The sequence below is a fragment of the Notolepis coatsorum genome (genome assembly GCF_963971535.1).
Source record: "Notolepis coatsorum genome assembly, chromosome: 16".
NCBI lineage: Eukaryota > Metazoa > Chordata > Actinopteri > Aulopiformes > Paralepididae > Notolepis > Notolepis coatsorum.
The window spans coordinates 84,991,793-85,002,945 of record NC_140180.1 but is presented as its reverse complement, the minus strand read 5'-3'; the positions used below and the strand labels follow the sequence as shown (position 1 = coordinate 85,002,945).

The 11,153-nt window shown below is 48.9% G+C and overlaps 1 protein-coding gene across 1 annotated transcript in view; it reads right to left on the bottom strand.

The window, feature by feature from the left end:
- Window positions 1–499: 499 nt before the first annotated feature.
- Window positions 500–11,153, bottom strand: part of LOC311243040 (neuronal acetylcholine receptor subunit alpha-9-II) — a gene marked incomplete at its 3' end in the record, with an annotated part of 34,932 nt that continues 24,278 nt past the window's right edge. Inside the window, exons 3-5 of the mRNA XM_084332111.1 lie at window positions 5,760–5,803; window positions 3,162–3,513; window positions 500–1,269 (exon numbers count right to left, since the gene is read on the bottom strand). Of these exons, the coding sequence (XP_084188237.1) occupies window positions 500–1,269; window positions 3,162–3,513; window positions 5,760–5,803 (1,166 nt within the window). The remainder of the gene's footprint in view (window positions 1,270–3,161; window positions 3,514–5,759; window positions 5,804–11,153) is intronic.

Sequence of the window (11,153 nt, the reverse complement as noted above, 5' to 3'; positions counted from 1 at the left end):
ACACACATCACACACACACACACACACACACACACACACACACACACACACACACACACACACACACACACACACACACATTCATCACACACACACTGGACTCTGGTTTACTGCTATATTTTGTAGTTTGTTTGTTTATTTATTGAATTAATCACCTGGAATGTTCACTGTGTTTTTTGCTTTATTGATTGGACCATGGTAGGTTCCATTTGATTGACTGACTGACTGACTGCTTAAATGATTGATTGACTGCTTAATTGATTGACTGACTGACCTTTTTTGAGTGATTAACTCGTGAACTGAAATGTGAAATTATTGTGTTTTTGGTTATTAGATGTGAGATGCTTATAAAAGTATTGATGCGTACACAACATGCTTAAATACAACATGCTTATAAAAATGTTTTTACAATGCAATGTTCTTTTGTCATTTGACCAATAAGAGTTAACTCCAGACGGGTCAAGTAGGGGGGGGGGGGACCACATATCTCCGCTTTGGTTCACGGTGCTTTCCCGATGATGAGGATGCTCATGAGGAAGACCATGATGAAGAATATCCACATGAAGAAGCGGTCCATCACCTTGGCGACCTTCTTCCACTCCGCCACCTTGGCGCACGTGGTCCGCTGCTCGCGGAAGCAGTTGGCGATGTACTCCACGTTCCGCACCAGCTTGGCGTCCACACCGGGGACGCCGTCGCAGTGGCTGCAGAACACACAGGGACAGAAGGTGATGGTGGTGGGGCCCTGGACCGGAGGCTTCTGGTCCTCGGGGCAGCAGGGGGGCTTCTGGTCCTCCGGGCAACAGGAGACCTTTTGGGGCTCCTTGCAGCAGTCCCCCGCGGGGTCGGGCCCTCTGGAACCCTCGTACTTCCCAGGGGAGGAGCTGGAGAGCTGGTTCCTCTGGTCCCTGGTGATGTGGTGCTGCTTCACTCTGTGCTGGGGCTTGGGGGTCTGCGGCCTGGGCTGCTTGTGTTGGCGATACTGCTCCTCTTGGCCCCGCGGCTTCCCGTTGGTTTGAGCGTGCGGACTGAAGTTCTGATGGGTGAACTCCTCTTGGAAGTAAGGGGAAGAGGAGGAGGAGGAGGAAGAGCCACAGTTCTCACCCACCTCGTAGACGAAGAAGATCTTAGACATGTAGTCTATGATGAGGACTTTGGCCCAGTGGGGGACAGGCTTGGCCTCAGCACCACAGAAGTGGATGTTCATGATGAAGATGGTGAGGGCCGTCGAGGCTGTGATCATGGTCATTGTGGCGATGTAGTACTTCCCTGTGAGACAGACGGAGAGACAGAAGGATGTTTCTATTTGACATTTTCTCATTTCTAAATGTCCTATAGTCTAAAAGGTTTTAGCTGGTCTGCTTGCATCTCCTATCTCCTATCGCCTATCTCCTAAAGTAAAACAATACATGTACAGTAGTATTGACTGTCATGTTTGTAAACAGTAGCAGTGTAAAAACAACATTATTAATTAATTTGTAGTTAGGCTACTACCGTTTGGTAAGCAGGGTGTTACCCTCTCACTGTTACCAGGGTAAACCACAGTACCTACCCTCTCACTGATGCCAGGGTAAACCACAGTACCTACCCTCTCACTGGTACCAGGGTAAACCACAGTACCTACTGAAGGATGTCACTGGTTTTCATATGGTAATAACAGCATGTGTGTAAATATCTATATAAACTGGAGTTTCTGAATGAAATTGAAAGGTATAGCTTCCTGACTGATAATGAAAGGTAGCCAACATCAACTCTGTCACAACTATAACTACATCAACTCTGTCACAACTATAACTAAATCAACTCTGTCACACCTCTGCATCAACTCTGTCACAACTATAACTACATCAACTCTGTCACACCTCTACATCAACTCTGTCACAACTATAACTACATCAACTCTGTCACACCTCTACATCAACTCTGTCACAACTATAACTACATCAACTCTGTCACACCTCTACATCAACTCTGTCACAACTATAACTACATAAACTCTGTCACACCTCTACATCAACTCTGTCACAACTATAACTACATAAACTCTGTCACACCTCTGCAACTACATCAACTCTGTCACACCTCTGCAACTACATCAACTCTGTCACACCTCTGCAACTACATCAACTCTGTCACACCTCTGCAACTACATAAACTCTGTCACACCTCTGCAACTAAATAAGTAGCCAATAAGTTTATCCGTAGCTGTCGGCCCTTTTAAAACCACACCTCTCTAATGTGGCGTACCACAGGGATCTGTACTAGTGCCAATCCTGTTTGCCCTTTACATGCTCCTCCTAGGCCTTCTCATTAATATATTTAAGGGTATCTCCCGCTAGAGTAGCCACGTACATGGGGTCCCTTAAAGGAAATGTGCTCCCCACTTAAGAAACCTCAGGGTTATATTTGAACAGGCTATGCGCTTGGACAAACAGGTCAAAGCTCTGACCTGCACCTGTTTCTTTCATCTGAGAAACATTGCTAAACTCCATCATATCCCACAATGAACTGGAAATGTCTTTACACACCTTTATTTCATCCAGACTCGACTACTGCAACTCACTGTTCATCTGCCTAAATAAAACATCCGTGGATCAACTTCAGTTGGTCCAATTAATGCTGCTGCCAGGCTACTCACTAGGTCAAACAGATCATGCCACATCACCCCCATCCTAGCTTCCCTGCACTGGCTCCTGGTAAATTTCAGGTCCTGGTGTTCGCCTACAGCGCCCTCCATGGGCAACATTAGCCTACATTAGCGAGCTCATCCACCCACTTTCCTCCAGCTGGTCACTGCGCTCACCCGACCATGAGCTCCTGGTGGTGCCCAGGACCAGGCTTAAAACCAAGGGGGACAGAGCTTTCGCGGTGACAGCCCCAAGGGTCTGGAACGCCCTCTCCCTAAACTTGAAAACCGCTCCTTCTGAACACATTTTTAAAAGGCAGCTAAAAATGTACCTCTACAGGCGGGCTTTTAAACACATATAGCTGTTTTTCTGTTCATGTCTTTTTGTTTTTAGTTTTTTTGTTGTCTATTCTGTTGTTTTAGCTCATTTGAATGTTTTATTCTTTTCTTCAAATGTCTCTTACTGTATTTTATTGATGTTATATACTACTGTTGTAAAGCACTCTGTGCACTCTCCGAGGGGCGACATGCTCACCTATAAGCGGCACGCTCTCCGAGGGCGGCATGCTCTCCGCCACCATCAGCTGGAACACGGTGAGGGCCAGCAGCACCGTGACCCCCAGGGACACCTTCTCCCCAGAGTCGGCCGGCAGGTAGAAGCCCAGCGGAGCCAGGAAGGAGATGAGGAAGCAGGGCAGCAGGAGGTTGAAGATGTAGAAGGCGGAGCGTCTCTGAAGCAGCACAGTGAAGGTGATGTCGGGGTACGGGTCGGAGCAGCAGCCGTACATGATCACGTTCTTGGTGGCCGGCATGCCGTGACACTCCCACTCCACGTTCTCCACGAAGTCAGACAGCTCGCCGCTGTCGCTGGTAATGATGATGTCTACCTGGGGGAGGAGCAGGGGGGGAAACTACCATATGAGGAGCCAATAGAGGAGAGACATTGTGTTGTGAAGATGTGGTTCTTACAAGGGGTCCAGGGACGGTCCAGGGGTCCTTGGGGGGGGGGGGGGGGGGGTCACAGGATCCTCAGCAAGGAGCAACTCTAGGCTCTGTTACCTATACTGTATGAACTTTGAACTCTGTTGCCTATACTCAATTTATACCTGCCTAGTGCCTACTGCTTTCACTGTCTATACTGCCTGTCTATTGTCTATTACACTGTAATCATAACTACTACCTACCTAAAACTATAGTCTACCCATATAACTGTGATAGCATGCACAATAATGCTGTATACAATGTATATATATATATATATGTGCTCACTGCTGTATGATGACACAACATTTGAATCTAATCTAATCTAATTCACTAGTTATTTAGCACAATGAGATTTCCTCTGGTATCTCCTTACCTACCAAGCTACCAGTACATTATTAACAGTTATGGAATTCTGGACAAAATTGTATCTGACAACAAATATCTAATCAGACAACATCCTATCAAATGGACAATGACATGAAAGAGTTTGAGTGGATTATTGGCAGATTCAAAATGACAAGACTACAGGGAAATTGTAGGAAATTAACATAATGACTCGTGCAGATCCTGTGAGTCGCACACATAGACCCCTGCATACAGGTGGCACAGCACACATACACATAGACCCCTGCATACAGGTGGCACAGCACACATACACATAGACCCCTGCATACAGGTGGCTCAGCGCACATAGACCCCTGCATACAGGTGGCACAGCACACATAGACCCCTGCATACAGGTGGCACAGCACACATACACATAGACCCCTGCATACAGGTGGCTCAGCGCACATAGACCCCTGCATACAGGTGGCTCAGCGCACATAGACCCCTGCATACAGGTGGCACAGCACACATAGACCCCTGCATACAGGTGGCTCAGCGCACATAGACCCCTGCATACAGGTGGCACAGCGCACATAGACCCCTGCATACAGGTGGCACAGCGCACATAGACCCCTGCATACAGGTGGCACAGCGCACATAGACCCCTGCATACAGGTGGCTCAGCGCACATAGACCCCTGCATACAGGTGGCACAGCACACATAGACCCCTGCATACAGGTGGCTCAGCACACATAGACCCCTGCATACAGGTGGCACAGCGCACATAGACCCCTGCATACAGGTGGCACAGCGCACATAGACCCCTGCATACAGGTGGCTCAGCGCACATAGACCCCTGCATACAGGTGGCACAGCACACATAGACCCCTGCATACAGGTGGCTCAGCGCACATAGACCCCTGCATACAGGTGGCACAGCACACATAGACCCCTGCATACAGGTGGCTCAGCACACATAGACCCCTGCATACAGGTGGCACAGCGCACATAGACCCCTGCATACAGGTGGCACAGCGCACATAGACCCCTGCATACAGGTGGCACAGCGCACATAGACCCCTGCATACAGGTGGCTCAGCACACATAGACCCCTGCATACAGGTGGCACAGCACACATAGACCCCTGCATACAGGTGGCACAGCGCACATAGACCCCTGCATACAGGTGGCACAGCGCACATAGACCCCTGCATACAGGTGGCTCAGCACACATAGACCCCTGCATACAGGTGGCACAGCACACATAGACCCCTGCATACAGGTGGCACAGCACACATACACATAGACCTCTGCATACAGGTGGCTCAGCACACATACACATCCTTTCTGTGTGTCTGGTGGTAGGATGACATCACCACACACACAAAAGAGAGTGGTTTGTTTGCAGTGTGGCAGAAGGCCAGGGAGTGTTGGTGTCTCATCTCCCTTTCAGGCTGGCCAGCCTGTGTGGCCCCTACTGAACTAACAACCTAGTTACACTATATCAACAGCCAGTGGCCCTGAGCCAGACCTGACCCAGACCTGAGCCAGACCCTGAACCAGACCTGAACCAGACCCTGAGACAGACCTTGAGCCAGACCTGAACCAGACCCTGAGACAGACCTTGAGCCAGACCTTGAGCCAGACCTGAACCAGACCCTGAACCAGACCCTGAGACAGACCTTGAGCCAGACCTTGAGCCAGACCTAGAGCCAGACCTAAACCAGACTTTGAGCCAGACCTGAACCAGACCTTGAACCAGACCTGAGCCAGACCTTGAGAGAGACCTGAACCAGACCTGAGCCAGACCTTGAGTCAGACCTGAGCCAGACCTGAGCCAGACTTGAGCCAGAACTGAGCCATACCTGAGCCGGAATGAAATCCACTGTGGTCAGGCACATTTAGCATAAAACGCCTGTCGATTGCATACCCAAAGTAATTTGTGATTTATTATACTTTATACTTATAGCACATGCATAGGTTTCTTACACAATAAAGAAAAATCACTTTGAGTGCTAATGTAATAGAGAACCAGAGGTTTGACAAGCCATTCAGACAAGTGACCACGTCAGGTTTGGCCGGGTCCTGAACGGACCAGTCACATCTGATGGCTAAAATGATTGACTACCTTTGTAGCCAATAAAATTCTGGAGCCATGGGTATCCCACAGGTGATTGCAACAAGAAAGACAAAGAAGAAGCCGGTTAATTTTTTTTTACTTACATTTTCATTTACAGTACATACACTTAGACAAAACCTACAATAACATCAATAACACAACAGTATACAGACATGGGCCCCATTACTATAATGCGGCTGCGTTCAGCCACCCAGACCCCCATAAGAGGGACCCCCCCCCCCCTCCCGCCATACACCTCTAGAAATAGGGCTCCCCACATCCCAGGTCCGTCCCACGCGGGGGCCAAGCACTCAGCGACACGGGTCCCTTGAATTTAATTGGGCCAGGCTCAGTAGAGGAGCAAGGGGTGGTACTCCCCCCCACCGAGCCAAGCCCGCTACCTCCCATGTCACCAAGCACCCCACCCCACGCACAACGACCCCACAACATACAAGACCCCCCTCTCCCGGGCCAAACCACGGAAACAATGGCCCCCCTCCCCTGACCCCCCCCCCCCCCCCCCCCCCCCCTGAGCTAAGCCCATAGAACTCCCCCATATCCCAGGCCGATACGCGCGGAGCCGGGCCCCCAGCGACACGGGTCCCTTGAATGAATTGGGCCAGGCCCAGTAGAGGAGAGGATAGGGGACTCCCCCCCACCGAGCCAAGCCCGCTACCTCCCATGTCACCGAGAGCCCCACCCCACCCACATTGACCCCCCAACATGCAAGACCCCACTGGGCAAAGCTCAGCCGCTCTGACCCCCATAAGAGAAACCCCTCCCTCCCGCCCTCCTCCCCGAGAAACAGAACACCCCCATATCCTGGTCCACCATGCGCGGAGCCGAGCACCCAGAGCCCCCTCCCCCCCCCGCACCGGCCCGACCGCCAGGCCCCCGCCGCACGAGAACCCCAAGCCCTGCAGAAGGCCAAAGCACCACACCTCAATGGCCCCCCGACCCCCTGCGACCCCAAGCCCGGTGCCCCCCCGGACCGGTGACCAGACCGCCCAGGCCACGGCGGCCGAGGGCCCCAGGAAACCCCAACCCCCCATACCGATCCCACAACACGCAAGGCCCCCCCTCTCCCGGGTCGAACCACCGGAACGATGGCCCCTCCCCCCGACATTTCCCCCCACTGAACTCAGCCTGCCCACCTCTGTACCTCCCATGTCACCGATATCACTATATACATAAAACTGACAAAAAATTTAATGAAAATAAAATAAGCTATATGGTTAGCACTTTTTGCCCCCGTTGGCGGTTTGGAGGGGAATTAGCTCTCCTATGGGAGAAGCCCCCCCCCCTAGTGATGGAGATATCCTCAATGGAGATTCTCCAAGCCTCTATTATTGTCCAACATTTTGAATTCTTGTCCTTCACAAATGTCCATGTGCACATTTAAAGCAACTGCTATTTTTTTTTTTTTTTTTTTTTTTTTTTTATCGTTTTTCCCCCTCCATTTTCCTCCGATTTTCTCCCATCCCAATGTTAGTCGTATGCCAATTCCCAATCCCTTCCTGGTCGCTGCGCACTTACCCCCCACAGTCAGATCATCTGGGAGAGTGGAGGCTATCACGTGCTTCCTCCGACACACGTCCAGCCAATCAACCGCTTCTTTTCACCTGGCAGCGCGGATCCTCCCTGAGAGGGCGTAGCGTGTGGAAGGATCACACTATCCCACTCAGGTCCTATCCGCGCTTAGCAGGCGCCCCGACCGAACTGTAGGAGTCGCTGTTTACAACGACCCGGACCCACCCCGCCAGCTTCTCCCACCCTCTAATACAGCCAATTGTATTAGTGTGAACGGCCAGCCAAGCTGGTGACAACCCCGGAGCTGTGAGCTGGATTCGAACAGGCGAGCTCACAGCTCCGGGGTTGGTGACGAACGCAATCTCCGCTACGCCACCTAACCGCCCATAAAGCAACTGCTATTCTAACATAACTCAGATTCTAACATAACTCAAATAAAAAGACAACATTGGTGCTCCCATGGTGTTAGAGGATCTTAATCGTATCCCTCTGTTCCCTGTTGGAAGGGTGAGGAATAATGGCTCTCCTAGTGAGAGGGCTCCCCCTAGTGGCGAAATGCGCACTATATAAGTCCAACATTCGTTCTGTGGACAGCCTCAGAGCTCCCGGTCAATGCTCTGAATTTGTCTTTCTTATGCTCGTGTTCATTTGTATTGTGTGTCACGTGTAATCCTGTAGTTCCTTCATACCAGTCCATCGTGTATTATTCCCCAATATGTTTCCTAATCAGCGTGTCCATTTTTAAAATACATTTAAAAAATCGTTTGTCTATAACGTGTGTATTGTAAATCATAGTGTTAATTATTCTAAATTCTGGTGTTATAGTTTTTTTTTTTTTTATCCACTTTTTTTTCTCCTCTTTTTTTCTATTTTTCTCCCATCCCGATTTAGCCGTGCCAATTCTCCCCTCCCCTGTCTTGAACATTGCTCGCATATGCCCCCCACTGGTCGGTTGTAGGGAGGATAGAAGCCTTGCATCACATGTCCCCTCCGATACATGTGGAGGCAGCCTGTCACATCTTTTCACCTGCCAGCGCGGACTCTCATTTGGCGAGGTGTAACGTGTGGGAGGCTCACACTACCCCCGCTATTTTCCTGTCTCTGCTGTGCAGGCGTCCCCCAACCGACCTGTAGGAGTCGCTGTCCACAACGTCCAGATTACCACCCATCGACTTCCACCCGCTAACTCTGCCAATTGAGTTAGTATGACGGCCGGCCCAAGCCGGAGGCAACGCCGACAGCCGGAGTCGAACCCGGTGTCTCTTGCGTTGGTGACGAGCGCAATGTCCGCTGCGCCACCCAGCCGCCCCCTGGTGTTATAGTTTGTTGCATCTATTCTCATCCACGTGTGTATGTTTATATTGGGTACTCTTCCACGTTGATTTTGTCTTATATCTTTCCTTGGATCACCGTGTCCCTTCATGCCCCTTTCTCGTGTCCCTTTGTCGTTCTTCATAGTTGATCTGCTTTGAATCGGTTCAGGTCCCCTCTTTTCCTCCTCCTGTCCTCCTCTCCTCGTCCTCGTCTCTCGGTTCTGGTCCACCTGCGCGCCCTCTCCATCCTCTGCGTCGGCGTAGGCCTCTCTCCTTCCCCTCCCGGCACCTTCCATCCTCTCCCGCCTCCTGCACGTTGTTGGGACCTGGTTCCTTTCTTTTTCTGAATTTTCTTTATTTCTACATAGCTTCGGTGTATTTACTTCATCTGGGGCTGTTTTTCTTTCATTTGTCCTCGTGTTCATTCTTCCTTCTTTCTTTTGTCCTCGAATCTTCACTTTTTATTTAGTTTTGAATTGTTTTACTTCCTTTTTTTGATATTCATTGACCGGGAGCTCTTTCATGTGGCTGCTCACCAGAACGTCGCAAACCGGAAGTCAGTTCTTTGTTTTGACTAGCGCGTCGGAATCAATGGCAGCAGATGGCCATTTTGGATAGTCATGCCGAATTATTGCTGGTACACACATTACAAGAACCTTTGTAAAACACTCATTTTCCGTGGGGTGGTTATCAACTTTGGACCTGTACTAGATAAGACTTCAGGCTATGGAACCGTTGGTTTCCAGCTCCTACCTCTCAGCTGGAACTCAAAAACAGGCATCTGGCAACAAGTAAACAGAAATGTGAGTAAACAAAACTTTTACTTCCGTGTATTCAAACCTCTGTAACTCTATTTCATTATCACTCAGAGTGATTACTCAGAGTGAAAGTTCTGAATGTTTCCTTTCAAAAGAGACCAGACTCATGCATGTGTTATAAGTATAAATTATAACAAATCACAAATTACTTATTATGCAATTGTCAGGCGTGTTATGCAAAACTAGCCCCATGTTTTGCCTGATGCATAAGAGGCTATAAGCACTGGGTCAACTTGAGAGGAAAATGCACCACAGCCACGCAGTGATCCAGCCATGGCCTCCCTGCGTGTCTCCATCACAGCATGGTGGCTGCACATTTAGGCTCTCATGAATAATTAAACCAGATTAGGACATCAAACCCTAAGTATTTCAGCAACTGATCTCTATTTTAGACCAGGGTGAGACATGACGTCTGCAGGGACCTCCTGAAGGTATCGGGTTATTATTGTTGTTATTGTTTAAGCCTCGTTTAGTTCTGTAGTGGTTTGTTCATTGTTATGGACACTGCCTACTTACGCCATCGTCGCTGTCAACACCATCAAGGATGACCTTATTTCTTTATTGTCAAATAAACTAAACTCAACTAAAGAGGTTAATGTTAAGGTGAAGGTAAGGGTAAGGATGTGAAAAATGGAATCAGATTAGGATATAAGCCATCAAGTGTTCACTGTATTAGAGTCTCATTAACACTTTCAGTGCCCAGCAGGGGGCGCGCATTTAGTGCTTGAATGCCCACCATCCACTTCAATGTTAGCATTAATATCGCCTAATCTATGTTTTAAATTATGGCTATGTGTCTAATCTGCCCGTCGCTTATCAATGACTCATTTCCAGTGAACATTGTCAAAGCGGATTGTTTTTTTATCGGTTCATTTCCGTTTTATAGCATTTTGAAAAGCCCTCGTTTTCAAGGGGGAAAAAAGATTCCATGATAATCGCCCTGTACTGTAATATTCTAGAACGTTGTCATTTTTCGGCCTATTTATGAATCGTTTTCAAATAAACGCTAGATTATCGATAGTATATGTGTACGTGTGCACGCTGGTGCCGCGAGCTGAAAATCGATTCTCTCAGTTCCTGATCGCTCTTACAGTCAAACAGCCATATCAACATATAGGGGAAAAGCTTATATCTCTGTGAAAACAGGTCTGATTATCCTAAGACTGGTAAAATAGATTCCTTACCTGAGATCAGATGGTATCAAAATGGATTACTCCAATTCCTGAGCGCCATTCCAAAAATCTATCCTTTTATTGATCCAACGCGTATACTGTAAAACACATATTACACGCTGTGCTGAGGGTCCAGAATGAATCTGATCGGCTCCGGTTACATGCGTGAGAAGTAAAATGTGGATTCCGGATATTTTTTTTCTCATCGATTTTCATTGAGTCCAATCCAAAAGGGTGCATTACCATCTGGGAGACGATAGGGG